The 27,225-nt window shown below is 45.8% G+C and overlaps 1 protein-coding gene and 1 long non-coding RNA gene across 4 annotated transcripts; one reads left to right on the forward strand and one right to left on the reverse strand.

Moving 5' to 3' along the window:
* The first annotated feature begins 534 nt into the window (after positions 1-534).
* Positions 535-1,901, forward strand: LOC128789080 (uncharacterized). The gene is made up of 2 exons (XR_008431313.1): positions 535-623; positions 1,799-1,901. It is a non-coding gene; the product is annotated as an uncharacterized LOC128789080 (long non-coding RNA).
* PACSIN3 (protein kinase C and casein kinase substrate in neurons 3) lies at positions 1,843-26,544 on the reverse strand. 3 transcript variants are annotated; one of them, XM_053944559.1, is made up of 12 exons: positions 26,354-26,544; positions 14,072-14,154; positions 12,524-12,624; positions 11,932-12,088; positions 10,923-11,158; positions 10,371-10,526; positions 9,643-9,818; positions 8,718-8,838; positions 8,124-8,254; positions 7,395-7,460; positions 6,724-6,884; positions 1,843-5,153 (listed from the first exon to the last, which is right to left on the reverse strand). In XM_053944559.1, exons 3-12 carry the CDS (start codon positions 12,575-12,577, stop codon positions 5,038-5,040), a joined length of 1,374 nt encoding a protein of 457 aa, XP_053800534.1. In that variant the 5' UTR covers positions 12,578-12,624; positions 14,072-14,154; positions 26,354-26,544; the 3' UTR covers positions 1,843-5,037. The 3 variants fall into 3 exon arrangements, with proteins under 3 accessions (XP_053800534.1, XP_053800535.1, XP_053800536.1); XM_053944560.1 differs by lacking the exon at positions 26,354-26,544 and adding an exon at positions 26,061-26,125; XM_053944561.1 differs by lacking the exon at positions 7,395-7,460 and having other exon boundaries at positions 26,354-26,543.
* Positions 26,545-27,225: the final 681 nt, after the last annotated feature.

A 27,225-nucleotide genomic window follows, 5' to 3' on the forward strand; every position in this document is an offset into this window, starting at 1 on the left:
GAGTGGAATTGTCACTGTCTAACAGGCCACTAGGACTGAAGGATTTGGGTGCAGGGGGAGTAGGTAGCTTCAGCTCCATAGGGGGCTGCAATATGTAGAGGGGACGCAGAGACACTGGTGAAAAAAAACATCCATAGAATTATGGACACAGCATACCTTAAGAACCATCTGGCACCTGTGGGGAAGCCCTAAGAGAATTTGAGAGAAAGGGCTACTGTGGTTACAGCTGGAGGCAGTGACTGTTTGGGTATCAGCCTCCTGCTGGAAGCAGGAACAACAGACTCAGGAAGGAGGTAGTGAAGTCACAGAGGGAGAGTGGAGGACCTGGAAGAAGACTTCCAGCTGCTTGGACAGAAAGGAAATGCAGGGAGGAAGGGACCACAGGATGTTTAACTAGGACCAAGTGAACGTGCTGAAACTGAAGAGGAGAGCTTATGGACCCCCACACTAAGGGGGAAGAAGTGCTGAGCACCACTACACTGCCTGTTGAGGTGTCTCAAGCTGCAGCTGTAATTGCCTTAAGCTGAGAGACTGACAAACCAGAAACCTCTGCAAGCAGGGTTACTGAATGATGAAAAACAGGAGGACATGGCCAAAAAATGGATGTGCTGAAAACAGCTGAGGTGATTTGGCCTGAAATTTAGTTTGGAAAAGTTCACTGGAGCCATGTTGCTTAGTCAAGATGTTCTAAAGATAACTAACCAGTTTCTTCCAGTTACAGAACCTACTTCACCCCCACTTCCCCCCTCTTTCAGCAAGGATTTGTTCATCATCTCATATTAATCCTCTTTGATCTGCTAAGAACCTAGGTAGCTTGGTAAAGTCTCACTCCCTTGCAGCCCTGAGTTTTTCAGCTCCTTGTAGCCTGGACCTGGGCAGCGCTTCATCACATGGTTACAAGTTTTTTGTTTCTCCTTTTTTGGTTTTGGGTTGTTTTGGTGCAAGGTACCTTTGAAGACACTTTGCCTTGTATCATGCTGCCTTACTATTCTTGTTTATTTTCCACAACCTTTGCTGCCAGCCTGCAGTTCCAACCACATTTGGAACAGTTTGTGGCACTGGCTTTGTCTCATGTTCAGCCCCATGATCTGTTAGCAACTGGTCTCAGTGCAGTTACTCTAGAAATGATCTCCTACAGGTCTAAGTGGAGTGTTCAAGCCCATTTTGACCACGACACCAGCTTTTTTCACAAGCAGAAGGGATTTTTGCAGCCTGCTGTCCCTAAGCATAATGCCAGCAGCTCACAAATGCAAGGCAGCTCCAGTTCACACAGAGCCTGCACTGCAGTCGGGGGAGCCTGCAGGAGACAACAGAGCTGAGCTCCACAGCCTCACAGCTGTGGCCTTGGGCTGGACCTGCAAACAGGGCAGAAGCAGAGGCAGTGCAGGACAGTTTTTAACAGCATTGATGGGTCTCTCTGCAGGATTGCCACATACTTGCACCTGCCTCAGTGCTTAGTGCCAAGCAAAACAGCCACGAGGACACAGGGGATGGGAAGTGGGATGGAAAGTAAACTGAAGCAGCAACAGCCCCAAGCTCCAGGCAGGGCTGTGGGAGTGCCACCCAGAGCTGAAGGCTAACCACAATTCAGCTGCCATCCCACAGCACAGCTGCCCCGTGGGCTCTGTGACCCAGATTTTGCCTACAGGGCAAAACCATTACTGGGTTAGCCAAGCTCAGCTGCTACTTTGGGGAAATGGGTGTGATCTGTCATAGATAATCTTTCATTTCCTCTTCCTACAAAATTAATCAACAGGAAATCCAAGCTTCGCATGATAGTTCCAAAATTCTTTTCCAGGAAGATGCCAGAACCAAATGAATTATCTGCTAATCACAGGTGTATGTGTTTTCCACAAGGAATGGCTTTATTAAAAAATAAAATATGACTAGATAATTATTCACTGTGTTGCCCATCAGGCACAGAGGTGCGTTTGTATTTTTTTTACAAAAACCACGGGGGAAGAATAGGCTTCACTGGCCTTCTGGAATTCAGGCACAGCAATTAGTTTATGTATACGTGTCTCTGTTCACACACAAAACTTCTGGCATGGCATGGAAGTTTCAACTAGAACCTTTGTGGTTAACAAAACCTCATTTGCTTCTGTGGAAAACCAAGTATCCAGGCAGAGCTATTACTTTAATATAAGATCATTAGATGTAAGTTGGTGTGGGTTTTTTTTCCCTCCTTCCCTCCAGCTGGATCTTTACTACACAAGCTCTCTTTTACTAATCCAGATGGTTTTGGGTAGCCAGGACTAAGTGCCATGCCTGTTTGTGAGGTATAGTCCAGCCACACAATTTTTCATTCTCAATGTATTGTCTGCTGTCCATTACTTCAGCTCTTGGCAGGAATTTCTGATGTGCAAACAGTCCTTAGAGAACTTGTTCACATAAGATACAATATGTCACAATTTCTGGAAACCTTCAAGCAGCCCACTATAATCAGGTGGTCATGTTTTCCTAGGATAAACAAGTCTGTTCAGACTTTGTCCTGTGGAATTTCAGGTTGTTTGTACTGTAATCAGAGGTCCTGTTCACTGGACATTTCTGTCCTTTAGCATGTTATGGCCACACCTAGCTCCATCCCTAATTATAGCCTGACTAGAACTCAAAAGAGGAGTTAAAAGTCAATTTTCCATGTCATCCTCTGTAGCTCCCTTCTACCATTTTTTGACCTTACATGCAAGTCTAGCATTAGTGTTTGAAATATGCAGATTAATCAGGGAAACTTCAGTACTGTTTATAGGAATCTCAGGTCATTTTAGCACTGTTTTAGTCTCAGTTCTCTCAGAAGCCTGGCAGGCACGGCTCTCTTCATATTTGCATGTGCTAGGACAAAGGAGCAACAAATCATTCCATTGTGGGTCAGCAAGTGGAACACTTGCAATTACTGCACAACTCTAATTATATTTTTACTTGAGACACAGAACTGAAAGCAGACTGGATCTTTAAATAAATCCAAGTGCTTATATACCAACACTTCTAATTACATGGCATAAGCTTAGAGGTATCTTCAGATACTGAACCTAGAATACTAATTAAATTCATAGCTAAATCCAGGCATTTTTAATGTCTGTTGCTTAGATATATAATTGCCTTTTGGAAATACTTTATCTTTTATTGAGAAATTACATAATAGACTCTGAGCAAAATGCTTTAGCCTTTTTCTTTTGGTTTGCACGCCTCTTCCCCATTCATGAAGTACATTGCTAGGGATATTTCAAGCAAAACTTTCCAACTGTAAATTTCTGTGGTCTCACAAAAGCACTAAATAGCATTAGTCTCCCATGTTTTTGTCCATGGCAGACTACATTTCAAGACATCCAGTATGCTGTAAAAGGCTAATTTCTGGTGTCAACCAGGCAATGAGATGTTTGTGATACTTTAATCTTCATAAATTAACAGTGCTTGAATATGTCTGTCCCCTCCTCTGTTTTAGTCTACATTTTGGTTTACTAGCTGCTGTTAACACAATACATTTAATCGCATTGTTCATCCATGACTTTAGACTTTATGTGTAGCACCCTTTTTTCAAACAGCTCTGAAGCAGTTCACCCCAAGTGGTTGGTGGAGGCTCGACTGAGTTTTGTGAGTCTGACTGAGCCAGGTCACTCACATCTGCTAGGCCGGAATAAGAATGTCACTAGAGAAGGTTACTATAAACTCAAATGCATTTCAGCAGCACTTTCAAGCAGATGTACTAAGTAAGCCATTTTTAAGCAAACGCTTGCTTGCCTTTGTTTCTGACAATGGGAGCTTTTCCAGTTTTTTGTTCCCTCAAGCTCTTGGGCTTATCAGTCCCTATGCTGGAATATGCAGAGCACTAGGATCAGGATGCCAGGTCTTCCCAGCGGCCTCACAGGCTTTCAAAGGCAGGAGGACAGGTGAGAGAAAGATGTTTGATACATCCTCCCTGCTGAATGGCACTTAACAACTGGGCAGAAGTGCACTTGCAGCAATTCAGGACAAAAAGGGGAGTTATCCCTCTATAGATAATTTGTGCTACCCAGCAGGCAACTTCCACAGTGCAACCCTCATCACAGTGCAGGGGTCTTTGGCAAAGCAGGGAGTGCACTTCTAGCCCTGTGTATGTCAAGAAGATCTTGGAAAGGGAAAAAAAAGGGGTCTCTACTGTGCACTAAGTGCTCTTGAAGATAGGTGTAGCAAAAATAATCTAGATGTGTTAGATTATGCACAAGTGAATTTAGGAATCCTAAGCAGAAAAGCACTGGAACATGGCTGTCATTTTGTTAAAAACAGCCTTCAGCATGTCTCAAATCCATTTTAGCTCAGGGAGCATTCAGTCAACTCCAGCTTGCTGCACAACAGGTCTGTTCAGAACTCATTAGCCTGAACAGCCACACCATGCAAGACAGAAGCTTCTTTCTCCTGTGCCTCAGCTATACAATCATTCATTCCTGGGGTTATCTCAATAAAAATTAGGGCAGTGAAAACAGATGTTCAGGTTGTAGCTGTGTAACTTTTACCAGCTGCCTTATCAGGGAAGCCAACAAGCTTGCAGGTGAGGGAAAACTTATAAAAGACATGAGAGAATAAAGAGCTTTCTGCCAGTCAGCTTGATGGAGCTAAAAAGGGGAAACAATAGTAGAAGTTCCCTATTACCCTGCATATCAACAGTTAATTGAACAGGAAGCCTGGAGGCAGGGCAGACCTCAACACCCAATGCACTATGGATGCATGTGCACTGAAGTCAAGGAAATATGCTTTTTCTCTTCTACAGAGCCCCCTGAAAACACTTACCTCCTTTCACTGAGTGCAAGTCAAAAGGATCTGTTTCTTTCTGCACTCCTACACTACTGTAGTGCTCAGAAAAGTCTTTATTCATCCTTGTTTATTTTTTAGAAAATCCCTACAGATCTAGATGTTTAAAATGAAGCATTAGTTACATGGAATATGTGCCTTTAAAGTCCAGAAGCTGCTGGATATACTGCAAAGGTGGGTTGGGGCCAGGAGTGACCCAGTGACCTCTGCAGGCGATGCTGGTATGGCTGTGAGGCACTGGTGGGGCAGCAGCAATCATGATCCAACCTTCTCAACGTAATTAGCAGGATAGAGTCCAACTTGACCAGTGAGAAGTCGGCCCTTGCACCAGCCCTGCTCATCTTCCTCACTAATCTTCATTAGTTCTTCACCTAAAAGTAAGAACAATCATTAGGAGGCAGTCTTGAGAAAGGCAGCATGGCATTTTTACCCACCTAAGATGACTTGATAAAAAACAAGACTATTGGTCTCAATCATCACACTCTTCTCCCCTTAACACCCCTATCATACTGCAGTTTAATCAAAGCCAGAATCACTGATCTCTTCAGTTTTATACTCCGTACTATCACCTTGACCAAGGAACTTAAACAGACCTTCACTTCTTCTATTCAGCATCAGAAAAGTTTTGTGCCCTATAGTTCTGCCTGCTTTTCTCTCCCTAAGGAACATGCTTACAAACCAGAGTGATCAGACAGATCTGACTTTTTTTTCTTAGTGGCTCCTCTGATAGGCAAGAGGGAAGAAATACAAGAAGCTGCTAAGCTCTGGCTGTTAGGACCCAAAATGCCTATTTCCATGATGGAGTGTCTGGTTTGGCCAGTAAGGCATGAAATCAACTGATTTCTCTGACTATGACCAGGAAAGACTTTTAACATTCCCACATCTACTTTGGGAAGGGGCAGAAAGATCCCCTCCTCGACCTGTAGAAGGTCATACTTCTGCCAGAGAGGGAGGTCTGACTGCATCACTAGGCACATCCCTCATTGGCAGAGTCTCAGAAAGTCACTGCTCTTAAGCTGAAACCTTAATGGTATGCATTGCTCAGAGCAGATTCAAAAAGGAGATGACTACAGCTAACAAGTCATACCCCATTTCATTTGCTGAGTGGAATGAAAGAACCAAGTTCTAGAGCACCCATACTCCAGGATATTTTAAAGCAACAGGTTAGCGTTAGGAAGTTTACTAGCATGGTAACACTGCAGCACAGATATCGGCCTCCGGCACAAGGCTCTGCTACTGAAGGACTTCACTGACTTTCAGTGGGTGTGTTTTGGAGAGGCATAGCACAGAGATACCATGTAAAACTCAAAACAAGCAAGATCAGAGACACTCCCAAGATCACAATGTCCACTTGAAGATGAGAGGAGGGCACATGCAAACTTAAATTTAACTAAAGGAAGAAAAGGAGACAGGTCTGTTTGCTCCAGTGCTCAATCCTCTGCTGCAAGCCAGGATCTCCATTCTCGAGATACCCATTTTGAGCAACAGTTTGTATAGCTGTTTTTTGCCAGCTGACTTCTGCCTTCAGTAGTACATGTCAGTCGGGTGAGCGTCTCCCAAAATATCTATCTTCACATTATTTGAAAAGACAAGGCAGAACACCCATGTAATTTTTATATCAATGGTGCAAGGGAGAAACATTTAATAAAGGCTCAAGGCACAATTCAGCATAAATGCCCTAAGAAGGCAGGGGTCTGCTCTCCCTGCACTCTGACCAAGGCCTAGACCGTCCCTTTCCATGTGGCCTCACTATCTTCTGGTCTAGAAAAAACTGGATTTCCCATTGTGTCATCCACCTCAAAGGAGCTGGCAGTGGTCAGACCAAGGGAAGAATAAATGTCATTTTTCAAGTGGACATGCAATTCTTACAGAGTGTTTCAAACATTCAGTGAGCCCAAGTGAGGACAGTGGAAGGTTAGTAAGAGATTAGTGCTTCTGTACCTGCTTTAAAGCTCAGCTCATCAGCCTCCTGTCCTGTGTAATCATAGAGTGCTCGTACCCGTACACCTGGTACCTTTAGGTCTTCCTCATGCCTGTTGGCATCCGGACACTTCTTGGGAGTGTCCTCATCTGACCACTCCAAAATGTCTTCCTTCCCTCCGCTGCGTGTGGGGAAGGCAAGAGGGGACAAGATGGTTGTTAGTAGATTGATCTTTCACCAACCTCCCCCTGAATCATGCACCACCCTGACTCCCCCTGAGACTGCTCTGCTATAGGACAGGGTGCAAGAGGCCCAAAAGTCAAGCGAGGGCGAACAGGGAAGAGAGATTCCAGGAGACAGTAGATTTTGTTGAAAGCACTCCAGCATTGGAACCCTGAGGGCCAGGAGGATAACTCACTCTCAAAGTATTTTTACACACACACACTCTTTATGACCTCCTCCTACTCTAGCAGATCTTTTCATACAAGGAAGGCCAGTCCTAACTGGAGAGCTCAGCTGCATCCAGAGTTATTCCAGCCAAGAATAAGACAGAGAGGAAAAGCTGTGTTTTGCATCCTGATGAGATATCTGGAATTATGTTTTCCAAGTCAGGGACAAAAGAAGAGGGGAAGAGCAGCAGAAGATAGACACTGGGAACCCAAAAAACCCAGAGGCTATGTTCCATACTAACTTCACATGGGTTGGTGCCTTCAGGGTGTCACAGAAGAAGCTGTTCTGCTCCTCTTGATAGGAAAACCTGTAGATTGGCAAATAGGGCCCCTGAATCCAATTGACTGTGAAATACAGTAGTGGCCTTGAAAAATCTCTATATCCCCATTCTTCTCTGCTCAGTTCACTTTGGCCAGAGTCTACCTTTTAAAGCAGGACAGCTACTGGAACAGTAGGATGAGTCTATTCTGCTTCTCACTATTCTCCCGGCTTGCTTCCTGGTAAGTGAAGCAGCTATACCCAAACTTGTCAGGTACTACTCAGCACCATACCAGGCAAAAACAATAAGAATTTGTTACCTTCATTTAGGAAACCACACAACCCCTAACTCTTCTCACCCTGTCTGGGAGGAAGAACTGGGGAAATGCATGCCAGAATCAGACAGCACTAGTCAGACTGGGCTAAATCTTGTCACTAGAAGGATCTTTACCAGGAAGGCACTTTGTGAGGCAGAATGTGCTTGACAAAAAATTCCAAAAACCCCCTAAAAGCCCAACAAAACAAACCCAAAACCAAACAGCTACCCTAAATGGCATTTTCTACATGGCCTTTTCCAGAGTGCCACAGGTAAGGCCATTGACAAGAGACAGGAAATTAAGGAAGAGATGACTCTTATCAATCCAACTCATTCATGACCCTAGGCAGGACTGTACTTTTCCTAACCTGATGTATCCCAGAATTCAGCCTTTACCTTGTCTGCAGAGGGGTCTGTGAGACAACACCATCTCGTGTAGGCAAAATGCTGGTCAGTGTGACATCATCAGCCATCTTGCCACTCTTCTCCTTCTTGGTGATTTGCCTCTGTGTTTCGAGGGACCATTCCTATCCAGGGAAAACCAGTAATACCATCAAAGCTACTCAGATAGAAAAGCTCTGTGCATCTTTTCTGCCCAATATAAAACAACAGAAGACCAGGCTGTACTTCAGTAGCAGCTGAACTGGTCAGCTCAATAGCCTTGCTGGTATAGCAGGCTCATTTCTGTTGAATCCCAAGGTGCAACAAGAGAGGCTGTGAGAAAATCATCACAGAAAGCTGTCCTACAGCCCTGAGCACCACCTCCTGTTCTCTGACCTTGCAGCTGGATTGCTGGAATATAGCTTGGCAGCCTATGTGTGCCCCTTTGGACAGCAGACAGCTTGCAACACAACAATTTCAAAAGAGCCCAACATCCCGAGCCTGCTGAGCAAAGACATGGTCTTTCCAACACAAGACTAGTAATCACCAATTAGCTGAACAGCTAATTGTTTGGAAATAGCATTAACACACTCTAGACTGCTACCCCACCTCAAACTGAGGCCAGTTCATCGCCATGCCCGGTCCATGAGTGTTGCGCCACCACTTCAGGTCCTCCTGGTTGTCTGCAGCCATGATGACTTGGTGGAGGTCCCGATACAACGCATGAAAGCTACAACCAGAACAGACAGAACCACCAGTAATCAAATCCCTCAGCAGTTTTCCAAAAGCCAAGTAGGAAGGAAGAGATTAACCTCATGCACAATTGTATCCTCAATCCCACAGGATTAAGGATGCCAGAGCACCACCTATTCAGCCCCAGGAAAACACAGCCTTCCTTACTGGAGAGTCAGCCTGGCAAACGGGACAGGCTTGTTTGGTGTGGCAGTGCCTAACAAGTGCCAGCACAGCTCATTAAATGAGCACTGAAATAACTTGGCACATTCTTGCACATGGACAGGGAGGTGGCTCAGATTTATTGCCTCTACCATAAAAGCGGCACAGAAGATTTTTGGCTGCGCCTGTTACCCCTGTGTAACCTCTGCTTAGGGCAACTTGTGGCCTTACAGGCATTACTTCACAAAAAATCTCTCTACTAAAGGCAAAATAGGTGGAATAACCATCAATACTAGAAGGCAAAAGACCTACTACATTCCTTAGCCTGGGATTACATATAGCAACATGAGGCTTTTCATAGGATAGAAGTACACACACAGGACAGTACTGGAGAGTAGTGAAAAAGGAAGGGTTCAAAGGCAGAAAATCCTCTCTGGGGAGCTTGGCACTGCCTATAATCACAGACCCCAGCACTGGTCACTCTAAAGAGACCAAATGCCAGTTCTAATATACACTTGAAAGGGGAAGAAGTGAGATCTGGCTGATGCAAGCAGCTTTCAGAGACACCAGAACTGGCACCCCTCACCAGAGCCTAAGCACTCCAGGCTGGCACAATTCCCCTCTGCATCAGGGCCAGTACCTTTCACTGGTGGAGAGGTTGAGATGCTGGTGCAGATTCAGAAGCATCTCCTTAAAGAAGCACAATCGCTTGCGCTCTGCCTCCTGACAGCCCTCAAACACTTGCTCCATGTCCTCCATGTAGCGGGGATTGTAGCGATTCAATTCTTCCAGCATCTTCTCATACTGATCCTTGCACTGCAGCAGGAACACAGCAGTGGTGAGATGTGTGTTGCCCTGATGGCAAACAAGTAACAACCCTCCCTACTCTGGTTTGGGATTGATAAATTTTTCCCTGCTCTGTTGAACAAATACACCAAAGAATTAAGAAACACCACAACTGATATCCCAGTCCATTGCTCTCCTAATATTCTTGCAAGTTTCCTGTTCTTCCTTACTACTCTCTTTCATAGAGGACCTTCCACACTTTCCCTCTTGTGGACAGACAAATAATTTATTTTTGGTAGCCAAGTCTTCAGCTCTACAGGTTCCACTCCCTGCACCAAGTCCCCTACATTTTTTTCCTTTTTTATTTTAAATTTATTTATAAATTAGGACCTTGCCTAACTTCAAAGACCAAGATCTTATTTACTGAAGTCTCAGTCTAGCTCACTAAAACCTCAGATGATGGGATTTCGCATCGTCTTACAGGCTTCAGCTGAATCATTTCCCTGAGGGACATTACCACCAATGCTTTTTCCTTGAAAGGAGTGTCCTTGTGACCCCCATCCATACAACACACACACACACCTTCTCAGCCTCCTGAGTGCACTTCTCTACACGCTCCTGCAACTTGCGCATCTGCTCCTGTGAGACAGACGAGTCTGCTTTGGCATGGTTCTCCCTTGTATGGGCCGTTTTCTCCTCCTTCCGGGCTGCATGATAGTTTTTCTTAGAAGTCTCCACCTGCAGGAGAAGGGATGCAGAAAAAGCTATGATCCTGCCCACATTGATCCTCCAATACTCAGAGGAGGCATGTTAGTATTTGTTCGAGTCTGCAGCAACCTAACAGGAATGCCAGTTCAGCATTTAGTATACAATGCTTCAGTGGGAAGTGGTACCTTCAAATTATCTCTTTCAGTGCTCACCTGCTGTGCAGGAATACAAAACCTGTTACCAAAGTCTTCCCATATGGGAAGGAAGTTATAAAACCACAAGAACATGAGATCCTCAAGAGATCCATCCCCCTCTGGGAATTCTCTGTTACTCTGGCTAACCTAGTTTGTTTGCCCAGTGGCTCTTGAAATCAGGCAGCCAGCTCAACTACCCTTATCTCTCTTTCCCCATTCACACTTTGCTTACATCTTTCATCTTCTTCACCCAGGGTTTCTGGGCCTTGCGGAACCCGTCCTCTGCATCCTTTGTTTCCTTGAAGCCTCCAATCATCTGCTTGTGGTAGGCCTCCTTCTGCCAGGCCTTGATCTTATCCGAATCTTCACCAGCCAGGTGGTTCCGGACAGCCAGGTGAATTTCACTCAGTTTGTCTGCAGCTGTCAGGAAGGCATGCCAGGCCTTTTCCAGAGTACCATACTGAGGACCTGCAGGAACAAGCATCAGAGAAGCTCTTATACCTACTGCCCATAGAAGGGAATGCAGATTCTTTTCCTCTTACATACCAGTATGGAGTCTAACTCTGCCCCATCAAACAAGTCAGCACTGACTGGTCTCCACAGTTCCACCAGGCAGCATCGTGACTGGCTGTTAGAGCTGGATGAGATGGGCATTTCTTTGGGCAGCTTCAACAGTCCCAGACAGTGCCTACTAGGGAGAAGGTTTCTGTAGAAAATTCTCTTCCCAAATCTGGCTTAGGCTTCAGAGCAGAGAGCAACATTAATTCATGACTGAGGCTAGGTTTCTGCTCCACAAACCAGCAGGTCCTTTGGGACATCTGTCCCATTGTTTCCTGTTACTTTGTGAGACACTATCAGTTTGAGCATACTGGCACTAAATCACAGTATTAGTAGTTATTCTCAGACTGGAGGAGAAGACAGCTAAGCCATCCTTAAAGGGGGGGTATCTCCAGCTTGATTTAAGACATGGACTGCCCAAGGACTTGCCAAACTAAGCACAAATGTTTGGTTTTTTTTTTTTTAATAACCATGCACATGACAAGAGAACACATCTCCAAGTGAATCAGAGGACTGACTACAAAACCAGGCAAATACACAAAAAAGACATCCAAGAAAGTTACCCCCTCCCTGGGGAGGGGAAGCCTGTCCCTCAAGGAAACAGTGTCACCTCAGTAAGATAGCACTCAAACAGGGGAGTGCAATGATTGCTTCCTGTTCCCAGTCTGATATGCCAACTTTACCTCTTTCCACATTGGTCCTCCACTTACGGGACCATTCTGTTAGCTGCTGGGCATAGTTCTTCTCTATCTTGGCTCGCTCCTGGAAGCAGGAGATAAGGTCATTGCAGAGCCGGTAGCCGTCATCCACACGTTTCACTGTCCGCTTGTAGTTTCCAGCCTGAAATGTCACACAACATTATTGTTTATACTGTACTGACTTTCACATTCCTTCAGTACAGACCAGAGCAGGCCCATCATTGCACAGGGAGGGAACATGGACCCTTCTGAAGTCAGCATCTGGGCTCAGACCGTCCTCTGGCAGTCTCATGTAGATACAGCACTGGAGGGAAGAAGCTGAGATGCTTTGCTTGCTTCTCTCACAGCTCAGATCAATGTCAACTGAATAAGGAACTCTCATTCCACAGTATCTATGGAAGAAAGACTCACTACTCCCTGCAGTAACACACAGCATGGCACTGAACCTTCCCACAGCTCCTCCCTTCCACTCCTCAAGGGCAACATGTCACCACAGACCTGGAACTCAACCCAATTTCACCAGTGGGTGGTAAGATGACACTCCTACCTCCCTCACACTCCAATTATCCTTCCTTACCTCCCAGAAACTGCCCCCAGGAGCCTCCCCGCCAGCATCATCTTCTGATGACATCACCCTCTTTTTCTTGCAGCAGAGAATGTTTGCAGATTTCAGTTAACCTGAGAAGAGAGAAAAGTGATTTCCATCATAGCACTAGCTGAGCCTTTGCAGACAGCATAGTTCATGACTCTTGGAGCTGGAGGAGCCCAACTTGCTGCCCTGCAGTCAAGTATTGTCATCAGTGCCCCTCTAGCTGCAGATGGCAAGGTCCAGCAGAGATGCCCAGGGCTGAACCAGCCTCCTCCCTTCCTGCAGACAAGAGGCCTCCTTGGTAGGCCTGTAACACATTGGGAAAGGATGTTGCAGAAGACAATCTTGCCAAACTTTGGCTGTGCAGATATTGGACATGCTCATGAATCCAACACTCTTCAGCAGCACCAAATATTTCTGCAGAGGTTCTGTTCTTAACCAAAGCCCTCAAGAGGGTAACAGAAACTGAGGTAGCCAAAACTATTTAAAATCTGCCTTGAAAGACTTTATTTAAAGTCTTGTGTCAATGGAGATGACTCCAGCTTCCCAGTACGACTCAGGATTACAACAACTGACTGGGGAAAACAAGACTGAGCAGTCAGCAGGCAGGCATGTCTTGAATGGGGAGGAGCCCCATAAGCTGCCCACCAGCTGAACTGTGCTGGAACAGAAGTACAGAAAGGTGCTGGGGCATACCCAGCCAAATGGCAGCGCAACACATGTGCCTGTTACCCAGCAGCACTGCTTCCCTAGAAACATCCCTGCACAGCTGCTCTTTTCACTACACTCACTGCATTAGGCTCAAAATCTAGACTGGAAGGTAAAAGGTTCCTCTCATTCTCTGCTGTCTCAGAACTTTTGCCCATTCCCCTGTGCTAGCCTGCACTGCCAGTTTGTTCCTGATGTGGTACAAAGCCATGAATTCCTTGGGGAGAGGTTCAGGGTTGTTCTTGTGCAAGAATGAGAGAAGGAGTAACAGGACCCAAGCCCAGTTACTTGATGACAAGCCCAGTTCTGTTCAGACAAACACAGGTTAATGCATGGCCTTTGCTGCCACTTCTCCTCTTGCACATTCCTAGTTATAAAAAGCTTCCCTCACACCCCAGAGAGGTATCTGCTCATTCTGCTAGCCCACAGAGCACACAGCAGAAAAGATCAGGTCAAGAGTCCACATCTCCCACCTCATACAAATCCTTCTTGGTGGCATGAGCCGCACAGTGAAGCGCCCCAACCCAGACTTCAGGAATTTCTGACATTTGACTGTTTGCCCAGTGTCATCCCATGGAGTGTGTCAGAAGTATATTAATGCTGTTCTTCTGGCCTTCTTCAGAAGGCTGGAAATGCTGAATTCCAGTCACTGAAGCAAGTTGTTAAATGGGATATGACATTCAGGTACACAAACCTTGAAAAATTAATTCCTCCACCATGCCACCAGCTGTCCCTGCCCTCCCTCCCCACCATTTGTCATCTGACTGCAAAACCATCTTACAGCCTCCAGGGCATGCAACTCTACTCCTGGCCCCAGTAACTACATACCTGAAAGCTGAAAGTGAGATGCCGCAGGGGAGCAGTGGGAAGCTGGCAAGTGTGTCTCAGGCTCTTCAGACTCTGAAAAAAGACTGGAGGAGACAGAAATGGACACGGTCAGACACTTCTTTGCAGGGATGATGCCTGTTCTGATGCACACAAAGGGGTGTCCGTTTTCTACGAGCTACTTAGGAGGGGCACTCTCTGATATAGCAGCTGCACCCACTGTGCCTCCCGAGATGCCATGTTCCAGCACGTAGGAGATGCCAAATCCTTGTGTCACAAGATCTAGCCCCAGCGAGAGTTAAAATAGAAACACTAGGGTGGCTGACAGCACTGTGCAGGAAAGGTAGCATCACAACAGCTGAGCACAGGGAACAGCTTGGGCCAGAAAGGCCTAAAATAGGCACCCAGACACCCCACATGAGGCCTGGTCCCCCTCACTGGACAGTGTCCAGTTTAGCAAACCCCACCGCCTTCATGCCCTTGCTGCATATACTTTTACACATAGCTAAGAGAGAAGGACACACACATACCTTCTCCAGTCTCTTTTAACTAATGATGAAGATTTATACACAAGTCAAAGAACTTGATAACTCTACATAAAGAAAAAAAGAAAAAGCCACCAAAACTCACCAGAATGCATATTGTGGTCTACAGTCCCTTTAGTACAAGAGCACCTAGCACTGCACTGGTAGAATGTGGCCCTCTAGCAGGGGAGCTTTTTTTGTCCCTTGCTTCTGTAAGCTGCTCCAATCACATTCTCAGAAATACTTTATTTTGCTGTATGGTAATGGTCAGGTAATGGTCCTCAGCTTTCCACAGAGCAAAGAGAAGTAAAAGGTCTGCAGAGGCTAAGAGAAGCCAGGCAGAATAAGACATTTTTATTTATCTCATCTTTACATCCCCGGGGATTTACCTCAATCTAAAAAGTTTATTTATTAAAAAAAAAAAAAAAAACCAAACAAAAAAAACCCACAAAAAAACAGACAAAAATAACAAAAACCTCAACTGTAGACAAGCAAAAAAAAAAAATCCCTTCTCAGTCACCAGTATGCACTCAGCTGAGGCTGGAAGGTTAGGGCAACTGAGAGTAGAAAATGCAAAACATGGAAGTGGGAATTTTAGCCAGATGATAAGACCATTTTTGAGAAGAAATGAAAGACGTTAGGGAAAGAGAAGGAAGGAAAGAAAAGCAGACTGGGTTATTGTGAAGTAATGACTTTTGATGAGGAAGGGGAAGACAAGAGGTTGAGGGGGAAGAATTGTGACTGAGTCATCCAGGTCACTGGATAAAAGGTTAAGGCTTCCCAGTACTCCTCAATAAAACCAGACTAAACATTCCTGAAATTGCTATGATTAAAAAAAACTTTGTGAAGGTATGTAAAAGTGTATTTAAAACTCATCCTTTCTTTCTTTCTCCTGATGAAGACATAGATACATGACAAATGAATGCTGTATCACTTTTTCCGCACTACTCCCCCATCCCCACTTTATCAGGAAGCAGTGAATCACAAACATGCCTTCCATCTCTGGTTTCCAATTCAGGCTGACTACATGGTACTGGAATTTAGGGGGTAAATGTGGAAAGCTATTGTATGGCAGTATATGCTTGTTCATTTGAGGGACAGTCAGGCTAAGCAAACATCCCAAACCCTAAATCCATTCTTTCTGCATTTTCCATGTTAGAATTTGAGTCACATCTGCTTGCTTTCTCAGGAGTCACCAACTCAACCAGATTTACTATCACTAACTGGCTCTGAAATATAATAGTAGCTGTGCTGGATCAGACTAAGGTTTATCATGGCCTCATAGCCTTTCTAGACAGCAGCCAAAAGGAGATACTTTCCCTCACTTTGACTACAGAGCAAGCATACATGATGCCTGCCTGCATGCTCTCCAAGCCTCTAACCACTTGCTGACAGGAACATCCCTGAGCTGGATGTGCCACCTATGAATGAGTACTCAACAGATTTCTCTTCATTAATTTCTTCAACCTGCTTTTGAATTCATATGATTCTTCAGCATCTGTAATATCATGTGGCAAAGTATGCCACAGCTTAAGGCGCTACTGTAGTCATCAGCACAGTAGCTGGGGGGAAATACAGTGAAGTGGTATATTTCTACAGGCTAATCTCCATGACCTCAGTAAGCAGTCAGTTGAGTATGTATTTCCATAGCAGTTGTATAGCCTTTATAAAAATCCAGAAAAATCCAGCTTGGTAGAAGCAAAAAGGTCAAAGAATAAGAACGACCCTTTCCTGCTGGGCTTTTTCTGGACTTTACATACTTCACAAGCCCATGTCAGTCAGCAGATCAAATTGGATCTGCATTCAGACATAGGGAAGGTACTTAGTACTGCCCAGAGGGGCTGAAAAGAACAGCTGTTGCTGTCACCCTGAGTGAGCCCTAGACTAGCAAGTAGATTGCCAGTCCACCCCTTCATGCCTATCTATTCCTGAAATACCACATGGTATGAGCCACTAAGTGTTTGAGACCAGGGAAAACCCAAGTTTGACGGGAAAGGTAAATATATATATATGCCAAAGCCTAGACATTGTTTTACAGCAAAATAAAGATGACAGGGATACCTCATGGACAGCCTGGTTTAGCAAGAGCCACCAAATTATTCAGGAGGGCTGGCAGAGCCTATACAGTATGAGCAACATAGCTGGATTTGCATTGGATCGACGAGAGTTTTACGTGGGCCAGTACCACATACAAGACTCCTCCTGATGCCACTGCCACCTCTGCTAAGAGAAGGCTATCTAGCAAATCATATTTGCAGGGCAAAGGAATGTTTATGCCTACCTTCCCACCTTTATTTATCAGCTCTCACAGTTAAGAGCTACTTAAGACCTCACAGCAGCTCCTGCAAGAGGAGGTCTCTGAAGAAGAGGGAAAGAGTGACTACACTGTTATTCATTTCACACCTCCAGACGATTGCGGATAAGGGAATCACAGACACCACCACAACCAGCAATATCAGGCAATCTGAACCATGCAAATGACAGCTACAACTATTTCAGCTTGCTGTGTTAGAAAAGATACCTCCCTTCTCCCACGTACCTGCTCTCACTTAGGAGCCAACATAATTATTAGGCCACACCTGCTATCAACTCCTTGTTAAGTTATCAAAAAATGCTTCTTGTTCTTTAGCTGCAGAAAGATGGAATGGCTCATGACTGTCTCACTGGTATTGAGCTCCACTCAGGAAAATACCCGAGGGCTCATTGTGGTAGAGATGTTTCTACCTTTAAGCCACGTTGTTATTCTCACTCGTGATCCAATCAGGGACGTGTTTCAGACCACAGAGCCCTGCCCTCAGACCAAGGTGTCAGGCTAAAACATTCCCTTTCAAAAACATGTGAAACCCATTACGCATTGTAGGGTGTGCCTTGTTGCTTCATGCTTTCACAGCATCTGTGCAACAGGGTCCTGATCCACAAAGAAAACTTCTAGATCCAAAAGTAATAATAGCTCTTGTCCATTGAAAGCTTTCTCTCAGGCAGGTAAACCACAGAAATTCTCTTCCATCTCTACCACATTCCAATACTTCCAGCCTCCAAATGCCCAAGGCACCACTTCTATGCATTGCTTGACTGCTTCCTGAGAATCCTTATGAGCAACTGTTTTCCTAAGTTCCCCAAGATCTCTGAACTCTGCAAAGGCTCAAAGGGCTGCAGCCCTGCAGGAATTCATCCTCATAAACAAAGTTTGTATATTGCACCAGGCAAGGCCTTCTGCCCAACTCCTCTTCCCTTTCCCAACTATAACAGCAAATGCTGGATACAGACACATGTAGGAACAAATTGAGTTACATTTATCTAGTAAGTGAGGCTTTGGTGAAGACACATTTTTATTGTGGATCAATTTCTATATAGGTGCTAAAGCCAAGCTAAGCAAATGTTTTAATCAGTAATAGGTTGCTACTAACTAATTTCCACCTCAAGACAACTACCACCAGAAAACAGGAATTTGATACTTTCTGCAACCAATTTGTTTGATTCCCCGGTCATTTTTTCTGTACAGCACAGTGGTCAAGGCATTCTTTTCCCTCCAAAAACACTGGCACTCTGGTATAGGTTGCAGATAAATGTTTCAATCTGAACAATCCAATTATACAAAAAGATGGCAGCCCTCCCTTCCCTTACAGAATGACAAGCATGAAATCCCTTTTTTTTTTCCTTCTAACTTGTCAGAATGAAACTAGAGAGCTGAAGGCAGGAGGTTCCACATCACTCCAGCAGTGTAACAAACTTGATTGCTGTTGGTACAACAGAGCTAGGAAGGTCCTCAACAGAAAGAATGAAATGGGGTATGGGACAGGGTGTCCTTTCCAGACTCCCCAGCTCTGGAACTGCACATCCAATAGCTCTGCACCAGTAACTGGGATGATGTCCAGTAATGTGCTTTCCACTGCCATTATGTAGGAGGTCTGGTATTTATAGGCATACTCACCTTTCTGAAGAGGGGATAGTTCTTGTCTACTGCTAGAAAGAATGCCAAGTAACACAAAGATCCCCCAAAATCTCCCTTAGAGGTATTTATCTTATTGCTGTGTCACGCCCTCAGCAGTCACCTGACTGGGAAAGGGACTAAGCCAGTGTTTCCCAGCCTCTCCCTAAGGACCGAAGCCTGCCAGGGCTGTCTAGTACAGTTTCAAGCAAGATTTCAGCTCATTTCTCCAGCCAGGGAAAGGTCAAAGAGACACCAGGCAGAACAGTAACTACACACAGAGGTCACTTCAGCTCTGTGCAAGCTTGTAACAGAAGCCCATCTCCCAGCCCATGACTCTCTAGAGATCATGTGGCTGTCCACTAGCAAAATTCTCAATGATTATACCAAAGTACTAATGCACAGACAAGAATGAAAGGCTGACCCCCTGAATCCTGACCACAGCTTCTTTAGCTTAGTCTTCACATTCAGATCAAGTTAATGTACCAATGACAGACATTCCCCATGTGCCACCCCAAGCTGTTTTCAAAGCGTTCAAGCAGAACTCAATCCTTTCTACTATTAGCTATTCCCTGTCAGCAGCCAAGGCTACAGGACAGACAGACTTATACATTGCTGCTGACCTAGGGGTTATGATTCCTGGCTGACATAGCTTTACCAGACAGAAACTGTTTTACCAAGAAAAGAAAAAAAATCTGCTTTTATTTCCAATATGATGTCGAAGATCTTTAATATTACAGGAACACAGATCTATTCTGGTTAACATGACAGTATGAGACAATGCCAATGAAAGAATGTAGTGGGCTATCAGGGCACATGTTACGTTTTCTTCACAGTTGTTCTTTTTATTAAAAAAAAAAAAATTACAATCCCAAATACAGAGCTGAAGGAGGGAAAAAGCCAGTGCCGAACCATTGTGTACCATACTCAAACAGGGCAATAGGCATTGTTCATTTTTATTCAAAATGGTTGCTGGAATAATTTAAACATGTATGTTGTATCTATGTGTTTAGCAGCTGCAGCTGATAGCTTAGTAAGAAGCCACACACACAAGTTACCAGGAACAGCACTACCCTAGCTGCTTTCTTAGACCTATGAACAGCATCATTCCCATTCTACTCCTTAAGTCCCAGCATGCCCACTTTCTAGCTCTCACACTCTCTGTCTTACCACTCTCTCAGGGCAAGGTTTTAACCCAGGCAGATATGGGGAACCTGTAATTGCTACTGTCCCATTCCCTGGCCTCTTTATTTGTTTACTTCTATGCTGGATATTTCCCAGGGTACTTCCCACCCTGCTGCATCAGTCTCTGCAAGCAAACACCAACCACATGCACATCCCATCTTTTCATCAGATGGGACCCCAAACAACTGAAAGTTCTTTCTTCCTAAATCACTGATAAACAGGTGTTTAAAGCTCTAGTCAAAGCTAGTATATCCCTCCTCAGCAGTCTCAATCCACACTGAATGCAAACATTTTCCAGGACTTAATCTACATCTTACCTGGTAATGTTTTTTTCTGCACTTATTAACTGGTAAGATCAATAGTCCATTCTATAACACAGTTGTCTGGAACTTAGTAAAGATAAGTTATTGTAGTAGCAGGTTGGACCAGTCTATCCTCTCCAACTAGGCTTGGAGTAAGAAGCTTGGTTTGTTTGGATCTTCATGTGAACAACACTGATCCAAACAGAATAAAATGCCCTGGACTCATTTAACCCTGAGTAAAGAAGGCAGAAATAGTGGGAAGTGGTGATCAGGGGTGTTTCCTGTGGTTGTGGATGGGGAGCAGGTAGGGGGGCAAACTCCAGTAAGTTCCTGTCACTGGAATAGTCTCCTGTGATTGAATCACCTTGCAATGCCAAGAGCAGGGATCAAGTTTACATGAATGCATTAGGAAGTCCTAAGGAAGCAGACTGCAGTCAATGCAGTCAAACAAACTTTGTGGGAGCCACAAGCCAGTTAGGTCCATTCTAACAATGAGCTTCTGGTGATTTCTTGCGTCACTAGACTGCACAGCAGTCAGAAGTCTCCAGCCTTCTCTGTTCCCTTCTCCCACTTGGAAGCCACAGTGAGTTTTTAACTCATCTGCAGTTCTGCAGCTTCTGGATTTCCTTTACCAATAATTGTCTTTTCCACTGGCTGCTTTTTGAGAAAGGGGAATGGGAGATAAGAGTTGGAAGAAATTTGTCCTTCAGACCAAGTATGTGACAATCATATGGCCAATTATTTCAAAGTACTGCATTTCTTTATCTATGGCTGCATCAAATAGGTTTCTGGTTTTACATGGTAAAAGCTGATTTACTAAAACTGCTTATTATGTGAATACTTTCCTTCCAAATATTCATATAATGGAGACAAAAACATTAAAGATCATCATCAAGGCATTTCTGAAGTTCATCCAGTTCTCTGCAGAGTTTGAAGTCCCGAACAGTCTGTAGAAGGGAGTGCAACCAACTCCTTGACTTGAGAGCTGAATAAGATAAAACTGAGTGCTAGGGCATCTCTTATGGTAAAGAAGAATGAGGTTAAAGTATTACACCCATTGCTTCTGTTCCAGGTGTGACCAGTTCCTCCACTTTGACAGCAAGGCTCTTTTTTCACCTTTTGTTACCAGAGGAAGGTTTATTCTGCAGGAAAATCTGAACAGTATGAAAATAACTGCAACTTAAGGCAGATTTCAATACTATATAAACTGGAAGGACTGTAGAGTAGCTTTTATACAAAGTCATTTTGCATATTTTTTTATGGGACCAGATGTGGAAAGAAAGCATCATTTGCTCCGTGGACTGGAGAGAACTTATATTTCCTTTGTAGCATCTCCTGGTTCAAGAAGAGTTTGGCAGATCAGCCACTTTGGAGGTACTTCACTTCTAAACATATTCATACACCTTTCTGACAGATTTCCCAGAGATACACACAGGTAACAAGGCTGAAGTAGGAAAGCCATTAGGAACTGGCCTGCACTGTGGAGATTCATACTACATTGAATCATAGAATGGTTTGGGTTGGAAGGGATCACAAAGACCATCTAGTTCCATGCCCATCTCCACGGGTTTGGATGCTACCCATTAGACCAGGTTGTTCAAAACTCCATCCAGCCTGGCCTTGAACACTACTAGGGATGGGGCATCCACAACTTCTCAGGGCAACCTATTCTAGCAGCCCTTTAAGTAAAGAATGTTTTCAAAACATCTAAATCTCTCCTCTAGTTCAAAAGCATTCCCCCTTGTCCGATCACCATCTGCCCATGCAAAAAGTTGCTCTCCCTCTTTATATAAGCTTATTTTAAGTACTGAAAGGCTGAAATTCTTCTACTGAAAGGCCACAAATACTTCACACATTCTTCTTGAAGTTCATTGCCCTGCATGTCATGGAGCAACTTTTATCTGCTTTCATAGTATCTGCACAGAATCTGCTCCTTAGTATCAGTAGTGCCTCTTAAAATAAGTTTCTGGATCTCAGGCTGAAAACCAGAACTATTAACACTTCATATCCTAAATTTTATTCAAAATACTTTAGGAGAACACAGGCAAACAGGGCATTCAGCCCAAAGTGCACACATGACCGGATAGATTTTAATGTTCAGCATCACTGGAATGTCATTTGCTTTCTCAGTCCACTGCCCAAAGGAATGATTTTGGTTTCTGGTCCTCAGGATTCAACCTGACATGTGAGGAAAGAACACTGGAAGGCTTTTTAAAAAAACCACACGCACAACAAAGCAATCCAGTGGGCTTTATTTCCCTGCAATGCCTCCTGAAGCAGCTCAAAACCCTAGGTGTTTACTTGCATTGGAGAAGAAGCCTGCTGGAGTCAACAGCAAGGTTTCCCATGGGTTACCATAGCTCACCAGTCCTCATCCAAGGCAGAGTTGACTGAAAACATCAAGAAGCAGAAGTAAATACCTGTAATTATTCAAGAAGTGAAATATGCTGCATCTTCTCACAATCCTCCATGAAAGCTTCTTGCCCTTGTCAGAAAAGGCAGCAAGGCCACTTCAGAGCTTTGCACAGCAGTACTGCAGCTGGTGCAGTTCAGCACCCTCAGGAGTGGAAGAGGTTTGGCTCAGCAGCAGGGGTACTGTACTGAGGGATGGCAGCAAGTTATTGCCAACAGCAAATCACCAGTAGGTGACTGAAAGGACTATGTCCCTGAGAGCCCAGGAGGCAAGTACTGTATCTTCCTGCAAACAGGAGATACATTGCTTGGGCAAGCTCACAGTAGGGACAGGACTGAGGAGGCTGAAGACTTGCCAGCACTGTTACTTATGGGTTGCCTGCAGCAATTCTAACTCCAGCCTGGAAAAACTTAGTTGCAATAAACAGAGTCCTACCACAGTCACCTATTAAGAGAGCATAAAATCCCATACAAACCTAATGCCTCTGGATCCAGGCCCCCGGTACCATGGAGATCTCTCACATGCCTTTTCAACAAGCTGCAGTGCCCAGTGACAATCACTAGATTTAACACACAAATTCCAACTATCCCAAGTCTCAAAGGCTCATTCCCATCGTCCCACTCACAGCAAGGAGAAACCAGTGAAAGCTCAAATGTGATTAGGATGCCAATCACATTTAGTGCCTTATAGCAGTGCCCAGCTTCAGCCCACATTTCAGCATGAAGGAATTGAGACTAATGTACCGGTCATTGAAACAAAGCTGGATTATTACAGCAGAAGATGCACCATTCTTTGCACAACATTTTTCTTTGTGCTGCTGGAAAAACTTGTGCCAGACAGTCAAGAGTGCATTTTGATGTTAAATTACAGTCATCACCATGCTGCAAGGTAGTGGCAAAAAGCTACCACTTGAACAGCTTCTTAACTGCTTCCAGGATGCCAAGTTCTGTTGTAATTCTTCAAAGAGCAAAATTCTAAATTCTTCATGAAAATTTCCAGATACAGTAGCCACTGTTTTCTGACCCATCCAATAAAGTCTGAGACTAAAATATTAAGGCTTTTTTTAAATCTATCTGTCACAGTTGCCTCTCACAGAGTACCCTCTACACCCATCATACTAAGTAACTAGCGATAAAACAGCTTGCCTGATCACAAAGTCTGCTTTAAAAAGATAAGAGCTCCTTAAAGGGCTTAAACAGCTCTCGTATTGTTCAGGCATTTCCCCATGAACTCACAAGAGCAACCCAAATTCACAGATCACTGATCAGCTGATGGCAAAAACACAGGCAGTTTATTAATGCTCTCTGATCAAGAGTATAGCTTTTTCCACTCAGGTTACAAGCAGATACTTTTAGCTTTTGAGGTCCCCAGTTCAATCCCTGGATGCCAGCCATGATACAGACCAAATGGTTCAAACAATAACTGAATAATCTCCACTCTTGAGATGGCCAGAATAAAGAATATACAGTGTTTGCCATGCTTGCTGATATCATGAGTTCTGACAGAAGCTCACATCACCCCGTTGTGGTGGTAGAGGCATTCTTACAGCTTTGCATCTTCTAAGAAGTCCAATTTTTGTATTACTGTGTATATATATATATTATTACATTATTGTATTATATATACACATTATATATGTATATATATAGTTGTATTATATATATATGCATGTGTGTGTGTAAATATACATTGATTCTCTGATACATATTTATTTTCTTTTTGTTGGAAATTCATGATCATCCAGGGAAGGCCCAGAAGATTCAGGCTAGGTCTTGTAAAATCCACAAAAACCTAAAATGACTAAAAGCACCAGTCATTATCCTGTGAAGAAATTAATTTGGGTCCATAAAATTTTCAGGCTTTTATGACTTGTTTATACACATGGTCTGCCAGTGACCTGCAGCATTTTGGCACAGTCCAGCCACACACAATTTTGTTGACATTTGAGAAAAGAGTTCCAGGTGTGCAGTTGTTCTCAGCCCTATACAAAGGTGACACACTGAAGTTACTGCTTTTTGCAGCCTGAGAAGAAGACAGTCTTCACCTGAACAAGTGCAGGCAAGCCAGAGAAGCTCAAACACACAGATCACAAGAAAAAAATTAAAAAGCCAGTAAAACAATACAATGGACCAGGCACAGAATAGGGAAGGCAGCAGGCAGCTGATCTAGCTCACACATTCATTCTGTTCCAAGCTGCAACTCAAAGGACAATCGAGTAAATATTTTAGGGAACTTCTAGAGAAATACCATTAATTACACAAAACACTATCAAAGCAGACTCCATCTCACAGAAAGCACATTATGGACTTCAGGGAAAGGTGAATCCTTGCATGAAAAAATGTGCCTAGTTATGCAACTCATGGGGAGAAGCTTCACTTTGACTCCACCCAAAGACCAGCTCACACCTGGATCACTGAGTATCTGGACCCTGTCATTTTAGCCCACACACTGCAGTTGTGCATTCTGCTCTGATTCCTTCCCGAGAATGACTTGAGTCACCCACTGTAAGGCTTAGTGGCACTTCAATTCCAGGGCAGAGTGGGAGGCTCTGCTTGGGTTCTATACTGCAATCAATTACCATTATATCAGAAATTTCTTTGTGCAAATTAGACAGGCAGCTGATCTGAAGGGGAGAGAAGTTCATTTCCAGTTTCAGGAAATAGAGAGCACCAGTTCTATAAAGAGGGTCAAAGAGTGAACAAAAAGGCCAGACTACTTCCTAGGGCCAGGAACAAGTGTCTGGCGGTGGTCAGCTAACCTCACCCGCCCCACCAAGCCCTGAGCCTTCTTGCATACCTGAAGAACTGAAGCAAGGAAAGAACACATAGTTGGCACAGAAAGTGGTGGAACAAGTTAATGCGTTTGGGCCACGCTAGCTTCACTTATCGATAGCTTTACAGAGACCATGGAACCCTCCTCCCCTGCCCAGAAACAAATCAGACTGTCTTCTCAAGCACTGGATATTCAGGCCCACTAATACCCTCCCTGTTTATCAGCTTTCTCCTGCCCTAGGCTGGAGAGGACACGGTAACCCCAGCAGCCTGCCAGGGGCCCGGTGACACGGCCACAGGCAGCACCCCTGGTGCCTGTCCCTCGCCCTCCCCACCTTGCTGTCGGCAGCCAGAAGAGAGGAAGAGGACGAACAAGGACATCTTGTTCGGTCCCATCTACCGAACTTTTCCATTCAGCTGCCCGGAGTCCGGCTCACAGACCGGCAACACGGACGCCGGAGACAAGGGACTAGAGCCCCGCGAGCATGGGCCCCGGAGCGGCCCCTTTCCCAGGGGGTCCTGGGAAGCCGCCTTATCCCCGCTCTCCACAGCGTTGTCAGCGCCCGCGGCTCTGGTTTCAGAGTGGGAAGCGGCTCTGCGCGGATCCGGCACAAAGAGGCCCCTGTCCCCGCGGCGGAGCGGAGGCGCGGGCTCCGGAGGGAGGGAGGGAAAGCCTCGGCAGCCCCCAGTGACGGGGCGGCGACAGCGGGCCGGCCCCGGGAGGCCGGCGCCGGGGCACCCGGCAAAGCTTAGGGACGCAAAGGGAGCGAAACTCTGGTAAGAGCTTCTCCAGCCCCTCGCGACCAACCCGCCGGGACCGCAGCCCTACCGCCCTTCCCAGCCCCGCACGCCGTCGCTCCCGCACCTACCGGGGGTCTCCGCTGCGCCTCCAGACAAACCGCCCTGAGCCGCCTCCCAGTCCCCTTCTGTCCACAGCCAGCGCCCAGCCGGGTACCGCCTTCCCCACCCGCCCCCTTTCCATGAGGAAACTTTTCCCTCACAGTTGCCAGCGCGTCCCGAGACACGCTGCTCGCCGCGGGAAGGCGGCGCCAGGACCAGGACGGGCTCCGCCGCCAGGACCCCCAGCACCCCACAGGGCACAGGTCCGAAAAGGCGCCGGGCCCAGGGGAGCAAAGCCCACAGCAGTGACCCCACCGCTTACCTCGCAGGCGGCGTGGCGCGGCGGGACGCTCGGCGGGCAGCGGCCACCGGGGGGTGGGGCCGGTTGAGCCCTCCCCCTATTTCAGTCGCGGACTCGGGGGTCCCGCCCCGCCGGAGCTGTTGGAGGCGGGGCGGGCCCGGGCTCGGGGTGCTCCGATGGCAGCGGCGGGGCTGCTCCGGCACAGCTCCCGCCTCCCCGCCCCCGCCGCCCGGCCCTTGATCCAATTAACGGGAGCGGGCTCTGCCCTGGCAGGTGGGGTCGGAGGAGGGTGCCGGGAGGGCAGCGCCGGCTCCCGTCGTCATTCTCCCCCTACCTCCACATTGGGAAGGGCTGTAGCCGTGGGATGAGGAGGGGACTGAGGGAAGTCGCCTGGCCGAGATCCCCCTCGTGGCGGGGTCGGGAGGGAGGCAGCCGCTCGGCCCAGCCCTGAGTTCGGCTCCTGTCTGTGAGTTCGTTTATCTGTGTGCTGTACTGGCCAGCTGACCTGCAGGGCCTGGAGCCGCCTTGGTGTTGGAGCAGGAGATTCCCCAAGGCTGGCTTCCACCCAGGTGAAGTGCTGTGGTCTCGCTTGTGAGAGTGGCATGGATCACTCTCCCTGGGCTTAGAGGGTGGCATCACCTCAGTTCGTCTTGGCATCCGTCTTTCTCATTCAGCCCTATCTTGCTGTTTTCAGTCACTCTTCCATTTCTCTGAAAACGTCTATCTGAATAATTCAGACCTCATCTTTAAGTCCCCAAGTGCAATATCCCCTGGGCCAGGACTTGTACAAGGAGCACTACCAGACCTTGCTGGCCCACCTCCTCTTGACTACTTCCAAGTGACTTGGAACATAATTCCAAGGACCAGCTGTGGGTTTGTAGTGGTTTTTATTC

Source organism: Vidua chalybeata, chromosome 6 (assembly GCF_026979565.1).
Source record: "Vidua chalybeata isolate OUT-0048 chromosome 6, bVidCha1 merged haplotype, whole genome shotgun sequence".
In the NCBI taxonomy this organism is placed as follows: domain Eukaryota; kingdom Metazoa; phylum Chordata; class Aves; order Passeriformes; family Viduidae; genus Vidua; species Vidua chalybeata.